The 21463-nt window shown below is 46.9% G+C and overlaps 1 protein-coding gene across 3 annotated transcripts in view; it reads left to right on the top strand.

Moving 5' to 3' along the window:
* The first annotated feature begins 6435 nt into the window (after positions 1-6435).
* GABRG1 (gamma-aminobutyric acid type A receptor subunit gamma1) overlaps positions 6436-21463 on the top strand; it is an 80137-nt gene continuing 65109 nt past the window's right edge. For all 3 annotated transcript variants that reach the window (XM_068137637.1, XM_068137636.1, XM_068137635.1), the window contains exon 1: positions 6436-6639. In XM_068137637.1, the coding sequence (XP_067993738.1) occupies positions 6548-6639 (92 nt within the window). In that variant the 5' untranslated portion in view covers positions 6436-6547. The remainder of the gene's footprint in view (positions 6640-21463) is intronic.

Raw genomic sequence — 21463 nt, 5'->3', positions numbered from 1 at the left:
TTAATCACAGCGCTCTGAAGTTGTGCTCCTGCACCTTCCTGTTCTCCTCCCATGGATAGCCATCATCCTCATATTTAAAGGTCCACTTGAAAAGGCCAGTCCTAAAAAATGCTTGCATTCATTTTTCTTTGTTGCCCTGAGAAGTGTGGAGCTGTCTTCATTTGAACTCCAGGCTTAAAATACCTGGTGTGTGACTCTGCACCTTCTAGCGCCTGAAGGGGTCCTGCAAGAAGGATGGAGAGAGGGTGTTTACAGAAGCCTGCAGTGCTAGGATGAGGGGAATTGGTTTGAAATTAGAGAAGAGGAGATTTAGATTGGATGTTAGGAACAAGTTCTGCACCACGAGGGTGGTGAAACACTGAACAGGTTGCTCAGGGAGGTAGTTGAGGCTACATCCTTGGAAATATTGCAGGTGAGGCTTGACAGGGCTCTCGGCCACCTGATGTAGTAGATGATCATAGAATCATAGAATAGTTAGGGTTGGAAGGGACCTCAGGAATCATCCAGTTCCAACCCCCCTGCCATGGGCAAGGACCTCTCACACTAGATCAAGCTGCTCAGAGCCACATCCAGTGTGGCCTTAAAAACTTTCAGGGATGAGGCTTCCACCACCTCCCTGGGTAACCTGTGCCAGTGTCTCACCACCCTCACAGGGAAGAACTTCTGCCTAACATCTAATCTCAATCTACCCAGTTCTAGTTTTTTTCCATTCCCCCCAGTCCTATCACTCCCTGACACCCTCAAAAGTCCCTCCCCAACTTTCTTGTAGCCCCCTTCAGATACTGGAAGGCCACAATTTGTTCTCCTCAGAGCCTTCCCTTCTCCAAACTGAACAGCTCCAACTGTCTCAGTCTGTCTCTACAGGAGAGGAGCTCCAGCCCTCTGCTTATCCTCGAGGCCCTTCTCTGGACACATTTGTCAGGCAGGATTTGCCCTCGGTGAAGCTGTGCTGATTGTGTCAAATCACCTCTATGTTATTCTTCTACCTCAGCAGTGCCTCCAGGAGGATCTGCTCCATGATCTGTGAGACTGACTGGCCTGTAGTTTTCTGGGTCATGCCTCTTTCCTGCTCACTGCAGGATCATTGGGCTAGATGACCTTTGGAGGTTCCTTCCAATCCAAACCATTCTGTGCTTTGTGCTCTACCCAGATGCACTCACACAAATCACATGTGCATGCTTTCTGAAGATGCCCCTGAGCATTGCAGGTGGGTTGGACTAAAGAGCCTTCAAAGCTTCCTTCCAACCCAACCTATTCTATGGCTCTATCAGTCTACAGGGTGAGGCACACACAGGAAGTTGCTGTGTGTGTCTACACTTAAGGTGTACATTGGTAACTTCACCAAAAGAAAAGGGTTGAATCTATTCCTTTGAAGACATGGCTGTGTTAGTCCTTGAGCCCTGGCTGGTTTATGCTTTTTTGTCTTGGTGGAGAACAGAACACCACAACAATTTTCTCTTCTCTCCCCAGGCACTGGATGACTTTACCCTCAGTAAGATAAGTACTCCTCACAGAACTACATGAGTAAGGACCATCCAGCTCCCTCTAACAGGGGCAATGAAGATGGCTTGCCCACTAGGGCTAGATTTTCAAAGCTTTTTATGCACTCCAAGTGGTCTGGAGGTACACAAACCTCCCATCAAGTCTCACATGGTCCTGTCAGGGAAGTAGTTGTGTCCAGGAGAAATAGAGCAGATGTGTGATGTCAACTATGGAAAATTACATATGAGTGCTTGAAGAAATGAAATGCTCTGCAATACCAGGTGTGAAGGCTCCCAGGTGAAAAACAGAGTGATATCAGCTAGCTTCAGAAGTTATTTTTCTCTCTGCCTTCTATTTGGACTTCAGCTTTAAGGATGACAATTCTTTCTCATGCCATTTTTAGATACATGATAGATTATAGGTACCTTGCAGTTGAATAGGTGGCTTCCAGACTGGAAATTAGAATAGAATAAACTTTATTAGAATAAACCAAACCAGGTTGGAAGAGACCTTCAAGATCATCATGTCCAACCCATCAACCAATCCAACCCACCCAACCAGCTAACCCATGGCACCAAGTACCCCATCAAGTCTCCTCCTGAACACCTTCAATGATGGCGACTCCACCACCTCCCCGGGCAGCACATCACAAGTTTGTGCTCACTGCCTTGGCTCATTTTGCCAGAGCCTAAGGGTTAGGCCTATTTCTACGGAATCCAAATCAGTTCTTACACTTCTAAGGAGTGATCTACCCTGACAGTGTTTTAGCAGGCTTCTGCTTGCATTTCACTATCCTGCTCTCTTGCACTCTGACCTTGTGGCCAAGAAGGCTAATGGGACCCTGGGGTGCATTAAGAGGAGAGTGTCCAACAGATTGAGGGAAGTTGTCCTCCCCCTCTACTCTGCCCTGGTGAAGCCACACCTGGAATATTGTGCCTAGTTTTGGGCTTTCCAGTTCAAGAGCAACAGGAATCTGCTCAAGAGAGTCAAATGGAGAGCTACCAGGATGATTGAAGGACCAGAGCACTGACTTATGTGGACAGGCTGAGAGGGGGTTTAATAAATGTTTATAAATACTTGAGGGCTGGGGTTCAGGAAGGAGGGGACAGGCTCTGCTCAGTTACACCCTGGGATAGGTCAATGGGTAATGGATATAAGCTACAGCACAGGAGGTTCCACCTCAACAGGAGGAGGTTCTTCACTTTGAGGGTCACAGAGCACTGGAACAGGCTGCCCAGAGACGTTGTCGAGTCTCCTTCTCTGGAGACTTTCAAGACCCATCTGGATGCAGTCCTGTGCAACCTGTGCTAGATTCTATGCTCCTGCTCTGGCAGGGGAGTTGGACTTGATGATCTTCAGAGGTCCCTTCCAACCTGTGATCCTGTGAAAGATTTCAGATGAACGTGGATAGAATTTAGGTGCTGAGCTGCTCAAATTGGTGCTCTTCTGGATGTTCCTATGGGTGCTGCCCTGGAATCCTGGAGCAATTTCACAGTTACATTTAATGCTTTCTCTGGATCTTCTGCTATTAGGCAGAAGCAGAGCTGAGGTGTGATTTCCCATTTAGGTACTTAAAATCTTCAACAATTCAATCCTTGAATTATTGTGCTCTTTCTGTTTGCCAACATACCATCACTTCCAGGATTAGGAAGACTTTTCTATACTCAGATGAATTAATTAGTATTCTCTGTTCTGTTCTATAAACTCAACCAAACTAAAGCTTTAATCTGTGTGTTTTCCTATTTCTTGTCTTTAAAATCATTACTTCAGTGGGGAATTGGCTAAGCAAGATATTCTCAAGAGTAGGTTCATAAGAATCACAGAATGGTCTGGATTGGAAGGGATCTCTGAAGGTCAAGATAGAATAGAATAGAATTAACCAGGTTGGAAAAGACCTTTGAGATCATCAAGTCCAACCTATCACCCAACACCATCTAATCAACTAAACCATGGCACCAAGTGTCTTGTCTACTGTCAGCCAGGAAATGCCACCTAAACATGAGGAGGAAATTCTTTATGTTGAGGGTGATGGACCACTGAAACAGGCTGCCCAGAGAGGTGGTGGAGTCTTCATCTCTGGAGTCAAAGCCCACCTGGACTCCATCCTGTGCAACCTGTTCGAGGTGATCCTGCCTGTCTCTCTGTGACTTTCAGATTCCATTTTGCAGTTTTCCTTTATTGCTTCTTTGGTCCTCAGGAGATGAGACAATCAGAATGTTCCACTGGTAGTTAAAAAAATTGTAGTATTTCTTGTTTCCTGTTTGCTTTTCAACATTTTCAGACCTATTTTTTCGTGGAGCTGGGATTGCTTAGCCTGGAGAAGTTGAAGCTCAGGGGAGACCTTCTTGCTGTCTACAACTACCTGAAGGGAGGTTGTAGCCAGGAGAGGGTTGGTCTATTCTCCCAGGCAACCAGCACCAGAATGAGAGGACGCAGTCTCAAGCTGTGCCAGGGGAAGTTTAGGCTGGGGGTGAGGAGAAAGTTCTTCCCAGAGAGAGTTGTTGGCCATTGGAATGTGCTGCCCAGGGAGGTGGTGGAGTCACCATCCCTGGAGGTGTTCAAGAGGGGATTGGATGTGGCACTTGGAGCCATGGTCTAGTAGTCATGATGTCTTGGGTGATAGGTTGGACTTGATGATCTTTGAGGTCTTTTCCAACCTTGTTGATTCTATGATTTTCAGACCTATTTTTTCATGTAGTATTATATTGACTCATGAAAGAGGCTCTTCTCTAGCTTTGAGAGGGGTGGGTTTCTATTGCTTGCATAAAAGCACAAGGTGGGGGGGGGGAGGGAAATCAGATTTGGGACTTCCTGCTGTCACCCTTAGTCTCATGCTCTTTGAGGAACACCATTGATGCAGATTTTGTTTTAAATAATGAAGATGGAAAAACTTTGTTTTGTCACTGTTTGAGCTACCTGCCATTTTAGCTGCAGTCCTTCACCTCCTTCAGTGCTAGCAAGCTGCTTGGACCTACTACCCAGGGGTGCAATCGAATGCTTTTAAAGAGGTGCTCCAAACTGCTCCCATAGAGATTAGAGGGGTTATTTTAATCCTGAAAGTGCCCTTAAACGTCTTCCATCGAACTTCCTCACCTGTCACATTAATTACATAATATATTTTAAGGACAGGACGAAATTTTATAGACTAGTAAAGAGTTTTAAGGGCTCCATAAACATCAGAATGCAAAAGCATCAGAGGAGTTCGTTGCTTATTTGGCGAAACGCAGGCAATTTGGCAGATCAATCCATAATAAACCTAAGGACCGTGGCTATTTGCAGGGCAAAAGGACTTCCCAGAGAGAAAGGGACTTGGGGACAGGCTGTGCTTATTTTCTTGCTGGAGGGGACAGCAATCCTGCTCCCGGGAGCCGGTGCCACCAGCTGCATCAGGGAAGCTGCTCCTGCGCTTACTCCGTAATAAATGCATATTTCCCCCTCTGAGCTCATCATGGTAGGATGCTGCCTGCTGTGTTAATCCACCAAGAAAGAGACCTCAGGTCATACAATAATATGTGCCTTTACCTTCTGCCAGTCCCCCCAGGACTGGCTATTAATTTTCAAGTCGTTGAATTTTCACTTAATGTACTGCAGCTCTCTGAGGCGTGCTGAGTTTCTTTAACCATTAAAGCAGCTGTAAGCTGTGTGTATAAAATAATAGCCAGATGATGTGTAAAGTAGCAGGAAAAACCCCAGCCAAAGCCCTGCCTTTCATCAGCATAACCACGGCAAGAAGGATTATTTACATTTCGGTGCAGTTACATCTTGACTCGGAGGAGGAGGATGGCTATAAAGCGATTTGGTTTTGATGCAGCAGAGGTTACTCCAGGAGTGCCTTGTAAGATAGCTGCAAGCCGTGGCACCTCCGGGGCCAGGAAATTGGGCTGGGGACCCTGAAGCCGTGCCGAGGAAGACCCTTTATTGAAGCGCTGGTCCCGCCGCCGCCTAACTGGCTGTCCCCGCCGCCGGGGGAAGCGGCTCTCACCGCGGTTGCTTCTCCTGCCTCGGCTTTCGTTTTGGTGGGGGATTTGGGGTGACGGTAACAGTGGTTGTTGGGGGATTGTTGGCTACTTTGCCCCGTTACTCTCCCGAGAGAGACAGGAGGAGGGAGCAGCAGAGAGGAGACAAGAAAGGGAGGGAGCAGAGCGTTTTGAATCTTGCAGCAAAGCCTTGTGCGTTTTATAGCACCGCGCATCGCCCGCTTTCCTCCCCCTTCCCCCCCGGGGGCGCTCCGCGGCCGCGTAGAGCCGCCCGCAGCCTCCTGGCTTGCACCACTCCGGTTCCGTGGCTGCGCGGAATTCCCGCCGTCGCACTTGCGCCCTTGACGAGCATGCCGCCGGCCTCCAGCACGGCTTTAGGGACCGCGGTTAGAGGGCTGCGCCCCTTCTCCTGGGGACGGACGAGGGACTGGAGGGTCCCTCCTAGCACCCGCAACCGGCGCCGCCCTCCCCAGAATCGCTTTCTCGCCGGACGCGGGGCCGCGTAGCCTCCGCGGGTGTCCGCGCACATCCCCCGGCGCTTCTCCTCCCGCCTGCGAGTCTCCACTTGGCAGGTCCGAGGGGCTGCCGCTCAGATTGCGAGCAGATCCCTGAGTGGCTTTAAAGATAAAAAGATTTGAATATCGGTAGACACGTAGCTTCAAATATATGCTTATGACTTTCTCTCTGGGCATATTTCTGTGCGGGCAAGACGGCATTATTTTCCCTCGTCGGAGGAAATAGCAAATCAATGCCACCCTTTCTCCCAAGCATGTTTCCCTTCTAGTAAAGGAGGCTCCACCTCTGCCAGGGACTGATTCGCCCAGCAGTTTTTAGGATAATTTATGGAGCAACCTGATGAGCCTATTGGGCGAGTTGCTCGCTCCTTGTAGAGTGGGTTCCTACCTGTTTGGGTGGTTTATTTTATTTGATTTTATTTTATCTCCCCCCCCCCCCCCCCCTTTCCTACCCTTCCTGCTGCCTGCCGTGTGCCGGTGTGTGTTGGGGGGGACGCACGGTGGGATTGGCAAGGTCGCTATTCCCCATCCTCTCCGGAGAAAACTCGGTGAAGGGAGAGAGCCTTCAGCCTCATGGATGCGTGGGGGGGCCCCGCGCCCCTCTGGAGCCGGCGCCGCGGGGCCCGGCTGCTGCTGTTGCTGCTGACGGTGCGGCTGGGGAGCGGGTGAGTACCACGGGCACCCCGGAACCGGCCGCCCGCGCCCTGCCGCCGGCTCTCGGCTGGCTGAGCCTTGTGCCCGGGGGTCGAGGGGATGTGGGCTCGGAGCGGGCTTGGGGAGGGGAACAGGGGAAGGGGGCGCGCTACGCGCCGCCAAACTTAAAAAGAGAAGGTCCCCGTGCTCCCATGGCGTCTGCTGCGGGAGGCTGCGGGGGAAGCCGGCGCCGCCAAAGTAAAACTTCAGCCGTATCCCGCTCGGTCTCTGAGCGAGTTGGGTAGTCTGGGCTCAGCTCGCTGCTGGGAAAACCGCGGCGATCCCCCCGCAAGGCCGGGCCGGAGAACACTGGCTGGTAGAGAAGCCCTAAGTCCCTCGGGGGGCCGTCGGTGTGGGCTGCACCCAGGCAACCAGCTCCCGCCGCGCCCGCACCTTCTGCCGCGGTGCCTGCGCTGCTGCTCAGCAGCTGGGAGCGGGGCTGGAGCTGGGCTGGCGAGCGGCTGCGGCGCTGGAGGCTGTTCCGGGAGAGGTCTGGTCCAGCGCTCGGTGGTAAGGCGGGGGCACTGCCCGTGGTGCCGGCACTTACTCACGGCGCTGCCCGTGCAGTCGGGCACTACCTTGTGCTGCCGCCGACGGCAAGGGAATCGGGCCCACGCGTGGGGTGGTGCCGGGCAGCTGCTCAAGTCCCAGAAGTTGGAAAGGTGCGTTTGAAGGGAGAGTTAACGACAGCGATTTGTAGAGCTCCGAAGACATAGCAGCTTGGCATTGCTGTGCAGTTGTGTTATTAGTACCCATAACAACGAAAAGCAATCTAGTCGTTCATCCCTATTAATAATGCAGAGCTAATGTGAACCATTCCACAGGTTATACTCTCATAAAAATCACAAAGCAGTACTGAAAGGGTATTTGTCTGTGGCTCAGTGTGCCTTTCTTTGGAACCATAGACCAAATTATCATTCTAAGAGGATATAACCAACGTGTAGTATAAAGACTGGCTAAAAAAAAAACCGAAGTTAAAAGTCTAGTAAACATCTTCCTTGAAGTCTGTCAAGCACTAGACCCCTTCCCCATACTGAATGGTGATTTATCAATCTCTGTGGAGTGTGGTATCTCAACTCATCTCGTGTCTTCTGTGTTATCCCACTCAGAAATGCCACTCACTGATTAGGCTTTTCTTATTCTGTGCCTTCTAAAAACCTTGCTATGTCAGGGAAATATAATTTCCATCAATGCTTTTGGGGGGTGGGGGGGAAAAGAGATAATAAAAAATAACCAGTGCAGCTGTGCATCTTCTTCAGAATGCTTCTTAATGAACATATTGTACCTCAGGTATGAAAGAAATTATCAAGTGGTTTGAGAGAGGAAAAGAATATGCATGCTAATTTATCAGTTCAAAGTCTTGGATGCAAAAGAGGAGGACCAGCTGAAAAAAAAAATAGGTATTTTTTGGGTTTTGTTCCCTCTTGAAGTGTAGTTGTGATTAGAGGATTAGGTATAGATTATTATGTATGCATCTCATTAACATTAGCTTGCATAAATAAGTTGCTAAGAAGTCTTCAGTGAAGGGGAGGGGGGGAAATGAAACCCTAAGTTATACATGCATTATTTTGTGTTTCAGAGCATCTCAGATAAAATGGAACCTTTTGCTGTAGGTATTCATGTATCTGAATCAGCTTCAGGCTTGCCTGGAAGGGAAGGGAAGGGAATGGAAATGGTGGAATGGTGATTGGGAGGTATATTTCTTTCCCAACTTTGAAGTGGCCACCAATGGACATGTTTTTCACATCCTGATTCTGTGCTCTGTAGTGCCTTACAACTCGGGGGTGTTTGCAGAGAGCTCTGGAGCTCTTAGAGCCCTTTAGCAGCCTGCCACAAAGTAGGATGGAAATGCTATTTTTTTTTCTCCTTCTTTGGGTGCCTTTCTGTAGTTTCAGCCCAAGCTTTACCTATGAAGGTCAAACTGAACCACCAAAGTAATGTCTTTCTCAAGAACAGACTAGGTTGCAGCAACTCTGGCTGCTTTTCTGAGCTAAGCCACCTTTTCAACACAGACTCTTGCAAGGCTGCAAACTGCATCCCTTCCAGTGTGCATTTATAGACTTTGTGCTGAGTGTGAGTCAAGTTACTTCACGTGTAACAAGTGGAAAAGACTTTGGGAGCCAAGTCCAACCAAGAGTTTATCCTTTCAATGCTGTACTGTGACATAAGATCAAACTTCCTTCACCAAAGGGGTTCATTGCATTTAATGTCCATTGGAATGTGCTGCCCAGGGAGGTGGTGGAGTCACCATTCCTGGAGGTGTTTAAGAAGAGACTGGCTGAGGCATTTGGTGCCATGGTTTAGTTGATTGGATGGTGTTGGGTGATAGGATGGGCTTGATGATCTCAAAGGTCTTTTCCAACCTGGTTAATCCCATCCCTACCCCATCCCTACCCCATCCCTACCCCATCCCTACCCCATCCCTACCCCATCCCTACCCCATCCCTACCCCATCCCTACCCCATCCCTACCCCATCCCTACCCCATCCCTACCCCATCCCTACCCCATCCCTACCCCATCCCTACCCCATCCCTACCCCATCCCTACCCCATCCCTACCCCATCCCTACCCCATCCCTACCCCATCCCTACCCCATCCCTACCCCATCCACCAATTCCACCCGCTCCCTCCCTCATCCAGCTCTCTACATGCAGCACAAGCAGGCCAGAATGTCCAATGCACTTGGTGTAACTGTGTGAGTCACTATTTTGCCAATAGCTGACATCCCTTCTGTAGCAAATATTGGGCTGTAAGCCCTCCTCTGAGGTACATGCAAGGTAAACTTCTCAGCAGTCACTGAGTCCTCAGTGTTCAGCAAACCCACTCTTCCTGCTGAACTTCAACAAATAGCCAATTCACAGGGAGAGCATAAGAGCTGACAATATAATTAATATTATTTCCTTGGTCCTAACCATGCAGGTGGAGCAGAACTGTTAATTTCTTCTAATTTATGCTGCTCTAAGTGGTAGGTGCTGGTCAGCATCCCCAACAGTCTGTTGGAAGCTGTACTTAATGTTGGCCGTATCTTCCCTTTTAGTTGTTGCAACCTGGCGTTCTGAAAAGCAGTTCTAAATGCTCCACTGCAACGTGGCTGTCAGCAGGCACAAGTGTCAGCTTATGTTTGCTTACCCATTTCAAAGCATCTCTTAGGGAAATACTTTTATAATGGGGCCTACATTTTCCCCTCACAGAAATTCCTGGGTCAGTGTTCAGCTTGTCATAACACTATGGGTTCCTTAAGGCTTGATGGCAGTGATTTGCTGTTTCATTTGAACATCTGTGGCATTTATTCATTATTATCCTCGCTCTTATGTGCTTCGTGCATGATGTGATGGTGAAGAGGAACTTGTTACTTTAGCAGTCCTGGTGGTTTGAGAGATGGCTTATTTCATTAAGAAGTTTATTAATGTTTTGTTTGGTTAGTATCAAGTTTAATGAGACATAGGCGCTGAGAAATGTTTCTGTTCTTTGCACACAGTTTACTAACTATGGATTTAAAGGAAACCTTCAGACTATGACAATCCATAACAATAATAACAACAATAATAATAGAATCTCTCCCAGAAAATTGTACTTCATTTTCAATTACTTTTAACTTTCTCTTTGTTCAGTGTGCTTGATGTTGTATAAGAGATTTCTTGCTACCAATCCAAGCCTTCATGAGGTGGGCAGAAAAGCTTACAGTCAAGCATTTACTGACATCTGTCAACTTTCTTGCTGGGTACATAAGTCAGTTACTTAGGGGGTCTGTGACCCTTAGGAGTTTCTGTGGTCTCTAGAAATGGGTAGATTCAGATTGGGTGTTAGGAAGAAGTTCTCCCCCATGAGGGTGGTGAGAGACTGGCACAGGTTGCCCAGGGAGGTGATGGAAGCTTCATGCCTGGGGGTTTTTGCAGCCAGGCTGGATGTGGCTGTGAGCAACCTGCTGTAGTGTGAGGTGTCCCTGCCCATGGCAGGGCGGTTGGAAGTGGATGATCCTTGAGGTGCCTTGCAACCCTGACAATTCTATGATTCTCTCTGAAGCTGTAGAGGAATAGTAATTAGCTGGGTCAAATGCAACACTTATTTTTTATGGTCAGGAGGTAGGACTACTGACATGGACTTAGCATATCCAGTGCTTGAAAGTGGATTGCCTTGGTTTGTGCTATCATATATGCATACACTAAAAAGTCAGGGTGTGTGGGGGGCTCAGACTAAAGCAAAGAAGAGCATCTCCCAAGGTGCACAGAGACCTTTTTGTAGTACCTTTGCTAATTACCTGCAGAAGGCTTTCTTGCACTGCATACTAAGTCAAGCATCTACGCCTGGATGCATTCCTGTGTGATCTGCTCCAGGTGCTCCTGCTCTGGCAGGGGGGTTGGACTGGATGAGCTTTTGAGGTCCCTTCCAGCCCCTGAAATTCTGTGTAAAATAACAACATCATAACTTGGTGAGGAGCAGCAGAGAGAAGTGGTGATGACAAATGAGAGCACGACAGGAACATTTCAAAGGGTGGTGGATGACAGTGACACATACTTTTATTTCTTCACACTTTATCTGAATGGTAATCATTTGCAAGGAGTAATTCACAATGCAATTGAATTAACCTGGAGGTGACACAGAAGCCCTAATTTTGCATTTTCACACATGCAAACATTCTTAATAAGGCTGTGACATCGGACCAAACTTCCTCCACCAAAGGGATTCATTGCATTTAAGGTCCATTGGAATGTGCTGCCCAGGGAGGTGGTGGAGTCACCATCACTGGAGGTGTCTGAGAAGAGACTGGATGGGGCACTTGGTGCCATGGTTTAGTTGATTAGATGGTGTGAGGAGTTCACTGGCCTACCAGCCTGTGAAAGAACTTGACTCCACAGCTCTAAACTTAAAATGGTAAATCATGCAACAACATTGAACTAATAAAGGTAGCAGGAGAGACTAGAAAGGTCATCAGGAGTTCACCAGGACAGAGCTTGTTTCAAAGGAGGAAATCTCAGTGATATGGCCAAGATGGAAAGAAATAGTTTCTAAAACATATTGTCATTGTGGATGCTCAAGTCAGAAGGATCTGTTGTGATAATCCAGACTGGTATCAGAATAAACAAAGCTGCAGCATTTATCTTGGCTTCTGCATCAGGTTTGTTGGTTCAGTATAAGTGTTTTAAGTCCCTGCATAAAGATTTGATGAGGAGAAATCGATGAAGTGTTGTACAGTGTTTCTAGTCTGAGTTTTCCCTGGCTTCCAGCCAAAGGATCCAGCTGAAAAGGCTGATTTAGTTATTTTTTTAACTCCCCCCCCAGTGCTACCTGCTACGGCTGGCTCAGCCACTGGATCCCACATCCACATCATTGTGAGGAGATGCAGGTTTTTGGTTCATACCTCTGGTTCTTCAGGCTGTCCTCAGGCTGTGTGGTAGTTTTAGGCTGACACCTAGAAATTTTCCCCAGGTCTTGAACAGAAAGTGATAGAAAGTAAATAAATTCCCACTGGATGCAGAAGGGAACATAATGATGAGGTCTAAGAGAAGGGCAACAAAGTTGGTGAGGGGCTTGGAACACAAGCCCTATGAGGAGAGGCTGAGGGAGCTGGAGCTGCTTAGCCTGGAGAAGAGGAGGCTCAGGGGAGACCTTATTGCTCTCTACAACTACCTGAAGGGGGGTCGTAAACAGGCAGAGGTTGGTCTCTTCTCCCAGGCAGCCAGCACCAGAACAAGAGGACACAGTCTCAGGCTGCACCAGGGGAGGTTCAGGCTGGAGGTCAGGAGGAAGTTTTACACAGAGAGAGTGATTGCCCATTGGAATGGGCTGCCTGGGGAGGTGGTGGAGTCACCATCACTGGAGGTGTTCAGGAGGAGACTTGACAGGGTGCTTGGTTGCATGGGTTAGTTGATTAGGTGGTGTTGGATGATAGGTTGGACACGATGATCTTGAAGGTCTCTTCCAACCTGGTCTGGTCTATTCTATTCTATTCTATATTATCCCATTGGCCTGGTGTCTAACATAAAGGCAGTTGTGTACACTAACTTTTTCCTCTCTTTTTGCTTCCCCTGCTCTGGCAGATAGTGGCTACTGCTTCTGCTACCTTGCTGACCTTGGCTGTGTTCTTTGCTGTGGTTAAGTACTAACAGCCTACTTCCTGCTCTTCTCTCTCTTTTGCCTTGGGTATAGGGGCCCAAGGGGGAAGGGAGCAGGGAAGGAAAAGGAGCTGGTAACCCCTTGGTTTTGTCCAGGGTGGGGTTCTTGTGCTGTTTCTAAATTGTAAATACATGTAACTGTTTTATATTTTGCACATAATCACAGAATCACCAAGGTTGGAAGAGACCTCAAGCATCCTCAAGTCCAACCTGTCACCACAGATCTTATGACTAAACCATGGCACCAAGTGCCACGTCCAATCCCCTCTTGAACACCTCTGGGGATGGTGACTCCACCACCTCCCTGGGCAGCACATTCCAATGGAGAACAACTCTCTTGGTGAAGTACTTTCTCCTCACCTCCAGCCTAAACTTTCCCTGGCACAGCTTGAGACTTTGTTATTCATTGCATTTCATATTTTAGATTGTACTTCTGCTTGAAAATACAGCTTCATTTACTTTCAGCTGAGCTGGTCTGGTAAATTCATTTGCTTTCAGCAGAGCTGCTCTGGCAATTTTATGTTGGGGGGTGTGTAGTGGGTGGAATTTCAACTCACACATGGGTTCAGACCCATGGCTGCAGCTGCACATCCTGAAATGGAGTATGGTCTGCAGCCATCTACTCTTCAACTGGAAGACAGCCACCAAAACTCTTCTTTCCCTTGTCTGCCTCTGCCAGGTTTTGCCTTGACAAGAACTCACAGTGCCTCATCAGGCTGCACCAGGGGAGGTTCGGGCTGGATGTTAGGAAGAAGTTCCTCACAGAAAGAGCAATTGGCCATTGGAATGTGCTGCCCAGGGAGGTAGTGGAGTCACCATCACTGGAGGTGTTTAAGAAGAGACTGGACGGGGTGCTTGATGCCATGGTTTAGTTGATTAGATGGTGTTGGGTGATAGGCTGGACTCAATGATCTTAAAGGTCTTTTCCAACCTGTTCTGGTCTGTTCTGGTCTATTCTATTCTCAAAGCAATTAGCATTTCTGGTCACAAAACATCCTTCTGTCTTTTTCTTCCCAGCCTAGTGTTCCATGATACGTTGTAGATTATCAGCTTGGAGAAACCCCTTCATCTGTCAGAGATGAGAAGCTGCAGTGCAATTCTGTGCCTAGCAGTTGTTGCAGGAGAAATGATCCAGTCCACAATGGAAGTTTTAGACAAATGGGTTGCAGTCAGAGATAACTCTCTGCAGAGTGGAAGTTTCTGCTGAATCAGATTCACCCATGCTACACTCATACTAACTACCCCTGGAATTATTTCCTCAGTAGATGTGATTTAAGAGGCAGCTTGACAGCAGCTTGCATTTTCCTCTTGGAGAAGTAAACTGAGCCACTTGATGTTTATTCAGAAAAGGCTGAAATGTTTGTCTAACCATTTTATAAACACTTCCCATTTGTTTCTTTGAAGAATAGACCTCACAAATGAGTAGACTGTACAAATATTAGCCTCATTATAGAATACTTCCCTGCTACTACTTCATCCTGCTGCCTCAGCCTGCAGTAGTGTTCCAGCATCACTTAAGGTTTGTTTTGCTCTCTGCCTTGGTCCTTAAATCCTTTTCCATGGCAATACATTAATTTCTGGTGAGGTATGAATGGCTAATTCTGTATTTCTAAATTTGCATGCAGCTATTTTTCTTATTTTCAGGAAGACACTGAATAGAGTTCATAGAATCATAGAATTAATGAGGTTGGAAAAGACCTCAAAGATCATCAAGTCCAACCTATTACCCTATACCTAACACCTCATGACAACTAAACCATGGCTCCAAGTGCCACATCCAATCATTTTTTGAACACCTCCAGGGTTGGGGACTCCACTGCCTTCCTGGGCAGCACATTCCAGTGGAAAATCTCTCTTTCTGGGAAGAATGTCTTCCTAACATCCAGCCTAAACTTCCCCTGGCACAGCTTGAGACTGTATCCTCTTGTTCTGGTGCTGCTTGCCTGGGAGAAGAGACCAACCCCCTCCTGGCTACAACTTCCCTTCAGGTAGCTGTAGAGAGCAAGAAGGTCTCCTCTGAGCCTCCTCTTCTCCAGGCTAAGCAACCCCAGCTCCCTCAGCCTCTCCTCACAGGGCTGTGCTCCAGACCCCTCCCCATCCTCATTGCCCTTCTTGGGACATGTTCAAGAGTCTCAATGCCCTTCTTAAACTGAGGGGCCCAGAACTGGACACAGGACTCAAGGTGTGACCCAGCCAGTGCTGAGCACAGGGCAGAATGACTTCCCTGCTCCTGCTGGCCACACGATTCCTGATGCAGCCCAGGAGGTAACAAGATGTGTCCCCTTTGGATGTAATTAGATTATTAGCACTTTCAATGAATGTGCTGTTCCTGTTGTTTAAGGCATTGTATCATGCAGGATGAAGCTTTATTCTTATTAAGTCTCGTTATTATTAATGCAATTTTATGGTCCAATTTATCTTCCAGGATAAAGTTCCGCTGGGGCGAAATTTATAGCGGGGAAAAGTTGTGGTGTTATGTACTGAATTAGGTAGCTAACACTTGTCACCATAATTCAGAACACACTATTGTTGTTTTAATTTTAAGATTAATTCTCTGATATATTGTCATGGTTTAACCCCAGCCAACTACTGAGCACCACCCAGCTGCTCTCTCATTCTCCCCACCCAGTTTATATGGTATGGAACATTCCTTTGGCCAGCTTGAGTCAGCTGTCCTGGCCATGACTCCTGCCAGCTTCTTGTGCCCCTCCAGCATTGTTGCTGGCAGGGCATGAGAAGCTGAAAAGTTCTTGTCTTAGGACAAGTGCTTTTTAGCAATAACATTCTGCCCCTCTACTCAGCACTGGTTAGGCCACACCTTGAGTCCTGTGTCCAGTTCTGGGTCCCTCAGGTTAGGAAAGATGTTGAGGTGCTGGAATGTGTCCAGAGAAGGGCAACAAAACTGGGGAGGGGTTTGGAGCACAGCCCTGTGAGGAGAGGCTGAGGGAGCTGGGCTCAGAAGAGACCTTCTTGCTCTGCACAACTACCTGAAGGGAGGTTGTAGCCAGGTGGGGCTTGGTCTCTTCTCCCAGGCAACCAGAACAAGAGGACACAGTCACAAGATGTACCTGGGGAGGTTTAGGCTGGATGTTAGGAAGAAATTCTTCATAGAAAGAGAGATTGGCCATTGGAATGTGCTGCCCAGGGAGGTGGTGGGGTCACCTTCACAGGAGGCATTTAAAAAGAGCCTGGATGGGGTGCTTGATACCATGGTTTAGTTGATTAGAAGGTGTTGGGTGATGGGTTGGACTCAATGATCTCAAAGTTCTTTTCCAACCTGGTTAATTCTACTGTACTCTACTCTATTCTACTCTACTCTATTCTACTCTACTCTATTCTACTCTACTCTATTCTACTCTACTCTATTCTACTCTATTCTACTCTACTCTACTCTACTCTACTCTACTCTACTCTACTCTACTCTACTCTACTCTACTCTATTCTACTCTACTCTATTCTACTCTACTCTACTCTACTCTACTCTACTCTACTCTACTCTACTCTACTCTATCCTATAACTATCAATGTTTTAATATCATTATTTTCTAAATTATTCTCTTAGTTATGAAATCCAAACCACAGATCTACACCAGCTATTAGGAAAAAAACAATTGGCATTAACCCAGCTGAAATCAGGTTATACATCTACATGGCAGAATTAATTCTGGAGATACTTTACAAAATAAAGTATCCTCAGTGTCCTCTCTGGGGGAGAAAGGTACTTGATCTTACCAGCATGCAGCCATCAAATATAGAACTGTAGAAAGGTGTGGGTTGGAAGGGATCTCCAAAGGTCATCTTGTCCAACCCCACTGCAGTGAGCAGGGACATCCTCCGTTAAATGAGGTTGCCCAGAGCCCTGTGGTGCCTTAAATATCACCAGGGATGGGGCCTCAACCACCTTCCTGGACATCCTGTTCTAGTGTTCCACCACCCTCATGGTAAAGAACTTCCTCCTAATATCCAATCTAAATCTCCTTTAATTTCCAACCATTGCTCCTCTTCCTATCACTTCAGGCCTTTGTAAACAGTCCCTCTGTGGCCTTCTTATAGGATCCTTTCAGGTTGCTATTAGATTTCCCTGGAGTCTTCTTTCCAGGCTGAACAACCCCATCTTCCTCAGCCTATCCTAGTAGCAGAGATGTTCCACTCCCATGATCTTTTCACCACCCTGCTCTGGATCCTGTCCATCATTCCATGTCTTTCCCATGTTGAGGACACCAGAGCTGGACTCAGTACCAGATTGTATCACACCTGATGCAGGTGAGCTATGGGCCTGTACCATTGGCATTGCTTTATCAAGCCATCCAGCTGATGGCTTGCAGGTTGAATCCTTTGGGAGACACCTGTGACAGTCATGAATTTAAGTCACCATATGATAAGAGGTGGATTACTCTGTGGTGGGTTAAAATCCATCCCCTCCCCACCCTCCAGCATTAACTGTGCTCATTATGAAAGAGATGGAAGCTGTATTTACAAGCAAAACTACACTCTACAGTGGAATGCAATGAATGTGGACAAAACATACAGGATTCACAATATTATACAGATACTTACAATTAGCAAACAACATGAAACCCCTCCTGGGCAAAAAGACCAAGGAAACTGTTCCACTGCCCCCTGACTCCCTGTCCCAAGAGAGAAAGCCGCAGAGGGAAAGCAGTGCTTAGACTTAACGAAAATAATGCACCCAAGGTCAGCCAGAAGCAGAAGCAAGCAGAGAAGAGATCAGAAAAGAGAGCAAATTGTTATCACATAATCACCAAGGTTGGAAGAGACTTCAAAGATCATCAAGTCCAACCTGTCACCACAGACACCATGACTCCAGTTCTGGGCCTCTCAGTTTAGGAAGGATGTTGACTTGCTGGAACGTGTCCAGAGAAGGGCAACGAAGTTAGTGAGGGGTTTGGAACACAGCCCTATGAGGAGAGGCTGAGGGAGCTGGGGCTGCTTAGCCTGGAGAAGAGGAGGCTCAGGGGAGACCTTCTTGCTGTCTACAACTACCTGAAGGGAGGTTGTAGACAGGCAGATGTTGGTCTCCTCTCCCAGGCAGCCAGCACCAGAACAAGAGAACACAGTCTCAAGCTGTGCCAGGGGAAGTTTAGGCTGGATGTTAGGAAGAAGTTCTATACAGAGAGAGTGATTGCCCATTGGAATGGGCTGCCTGGGGAGGTGGTGGAGTCACCATCATTGGAGGTGTTCAGGAGGAGACTTGACAGGGTGCTTGGTGCCATGGGTTAGTTGTTCAGGTGGGTTGGATTGGTTGAAAGGTTGGACGTGATGATCTTGAAGGTCTATTCTATTCTATTCTATACCATGGCACCAAGTGCCACATCCAATCCCCTCTTGAACACCTCCAGGGATGGTGACTCGGTACAGCCAGTCTCACCCTGGCTATTTTCTCCAATGAAATTGTTTAGAATACTCTTTGGTTTTCCTTTTCACACCCAACAGTGATTGATTTATATTTTTCCACTTTACTGCTCAAAACCTGGAACTTAATTTTAAAGGCAGAGCCTAAAACCCACCACAGCTCTTGTTGTGGAAAAAAACACCAATAGATGTTCTGTTTAAGACCCAAGAAATTGCAGTGGAGAAGACATAATTTTGCTTGCAGACAGGGAGAGGCAGCAAGCTCTTTTATGACATGATTAAGGTATTTACCTCAGCCTTTATGGAATACATTCACCTCTTTTGTACAATTATTCATTAATTTCATTGACCTTGGGGTTAGTCTGTAAGTGCCTAATTTTAGTAGAACCCATTCACCATATTTATCCTGGGGATATGTCATTGCCTAATTTGGGAGCTGTATGGCCTTTCCTGGGGTTTTAAGCCAGATTGTATGCCACAATTACAGTTCAGTGCAAGTCTCTGGTTCTCTTTCTGCTTCAGTCTATCTGCTGCTGCTTCAGTCTGTACATATTTCCTTGCTTCCTGTGGAAGGAGTCTCAAGCTGCACCAGGGGAAGTTTAGTCTTGAGGTGAGGAGAAAGTTCTTCACAGAGAGAGTTGTTAGCCATTGGGGTGTGCTGCCCAGGGAGGTGGTGGAGTCACAGTCCCTGAAGGTGTTCAAGAGGGGATTGGACGTGGCACTTGGTGCCATGGTTTAGTAGTCATGAGGTGTTGAGTGATAGGTTGGACTTGATGATCTCTGAGGTCTTTTCCAACCTTGTTGATTCTATGATTCTATGTCTGGTCTGAGAAACTGGGAAGTATGTCTGTGACCATATATGGGGGAAAAAGCTATGCTTCTGTGATTCTCTTAATCTTCCTGATGCTTGGTCTGGATGAACAGCAAGAAGCTGTTCAGTCTGCAGAAGAGAAGGCTCCGAGGTGACCTAATTGTGGCCTTCCAGTATCTGAAGGGGGCCTACAGGAAGGCTGGGGAAGGACTTCTCAGGTAGTGATAGGACTAGGGGGAATGGAATGAAGCTGGAGGTGGGGAGGCTCAGGCTAGATGTGAGGAGGAGGTTCTTCACCATGAGAGTGGTGAAACCCTGGAATGGGTTGTCCAGGGAGGTGGTCGAGGCCCCGTCCCTGGGGGTGTTAAAGAGCAGGCTGGATGAGGCTCTGTCCAGCCTGATCTAGTGTGGGGTGTCCCTGCCCATGGCAGGGGGGTTGGAACTAGATGATCCTTGTGGTCCCTTCCAACCCTGAATGATACTATGAAACTATGAATATGGCTGTTTACATTTTCATGTAAGCATTGCAGTTCTATTCTATTCTATTCTATTCTATTCTATTCTATTCTATTCTATTCTATTCTATTCTATTCTATTCTATTCTATTCTATTCTATTCTATTTCCTAATCTCTGAGGGCTTTTCCAACCTTACTGATTCTATGATTCTACTTCAATGAAGCTTGTTTGTGTGAAGACCTGCAGTGGATTTCTAGTTAGTTGAAAATTAGGAGGAAATGTCCACTCACAGAATCATAGAACCAGTAAGGTTGCAAAAGACCTCAGAGATCATCAAGTCCAACCTGTCACCCAAAACCCAATGAAATGCTCACATAAATACCTTGAAGTACCAGCAGCTTAAAATGACTGAAAATGTCTTATAAAGGAGAAGTCATTTCATATATTACTTGAGATGCTGCTGACGTTTTAAAGTAGTGCTCTAATGAACTTTACTTTGCAATGTGATGAATGTTATAGTGACTGTGGGACGGCATTTAATTAGGGTAACTGCTTTTTATTGAGGCTGTGGTTCTCAGCATTCATTTTTGTTAGATTTGTTCAGTGTAGTTCCACTGTGGAAAGGGTTTCTTGGATTAATGCACTCAACCCTTCAACAATGTATCAGTTCATCCTGGACTTGATGACCGTTAAGCTCTCGTCAATCAAGTACAGAGAGAGATCTGCAGCCTCTTGAGCAGGGTGCTGACACGTGGCACATGGATTTATGTGTCTGTCTTTGTGTGATGATTCCAGTCTGCAGCTGCCAGATCTGATACTGCCACAGTTGGCACATGTTCCAGACGTCCAAAGGGGTGATGTCTTTTCATCATCATGTCCTTCCTGAGCAGGTTGGGCATATTTTGTCCTCTGTTTAATGTAGTTTGTCCTTTTCAGTTGTATCTGCTTAGGCTTTATGATCTGCCATTGTTATTATTTATCTTCTGTTCCCTCAGTTCAGGAAAGATGTTGAGTTGCTGGAATGTGTCTAGAGAAGGGCAACAAAGCTGGGGAGGGGTTTGGAGCACAGCCCTGTGAGGAGAGGCTGAGAGAGCTGGGGTTTTTTAGCCAGGAGAAGAGGAGCCCCAGGGGAGACGTTCTTGTTGTCTACAACTAGCTGAAGGGGGGTTGTAGCCAGGTGGATTTTGGTCTCTTCTCCCAGGCAACCAGCACCAGAACAAGAGGACACAGTCTCAAGCTGTGCCAGGGGAGGTTTAGGCTTGAGGTGAGGAGAAAGTTCTTCCCAGAAAGAGCAATTGGCCATTGGAATGTGCTGCCCAGGGAGGTGGTGGAGTCCTCATCCTTAGATGTGTTCAAGAGGGGATTGGATGCGGCACATGAAGCCATGGTTTAGTTAGTCATGAGGTGTTGGGTGACAGGTTGGACTTGATGATCTCTGAGGTCTTTTCCAACCTTGTTGATTCTATGATTCTATGTCTGGTCTGAGAAACTGGGAAGTATGTCTGTGACCACATATGGGGGAAAAAGCTGTGCTTCTATGATTCTCTTAATCTTCCTGATGCTTGGTCTGGATGAACAGCTGTTTACATTTTCCTGTAAGCATTGCAGTTCTGTTCTGTTCAGTTCTATTCTATTCTAAATCCTTATCCTATTCTAAATCCTAATCCTAATCCCAATCTTAATACCAATCCCACTCATAATCCCAATCCTAATCCCAATCCTAATCCTAATCCCAATCCTAATCCCAATCTTAATCCTAATCCCAATCCTAATCTTAATCTTAAAACTAATCATAATGTTAATCCTAATCTTATTCCTATTCTATTCTATGCTATTTATTTAATTGCATGGTCAGGCCAAAACCCACACTGAAGACAAAAACCAACTGAGAAGATAAGACTTACCAGCTTATATTTCTATCTTTCATTCAAATCCATCTGAAATAGACCTCCCTACGAATGTTAGTAGGTTTAGACTGCAGTTGCAGTGTCTGGAAGGCTTTCCTTTAGAAGGCATTTATAAGAGGAGGATATATATGTAT

This window comes from Melanerpes formicivorus, unplaced genomic scaffold (assembly GCF_026170545.1).
Source record: "Melanerpes formicivorus ecotype bairdi unplaced genomic scaffold, bMelFor1.0.p_v2 SCAF_4, whole genome shotgun sequence".
Classification (NCBI taxonomy): Eukaryota; Metazoa; Chordata; class Aves; order Piciformes; family Picidae; genus Melanerpes; species Melanerpes formicivorus.
Note: the sequence above shows the minus strand (reverse complement) of the source record. Positions and strands in the feature narration are given on the sequence as shown.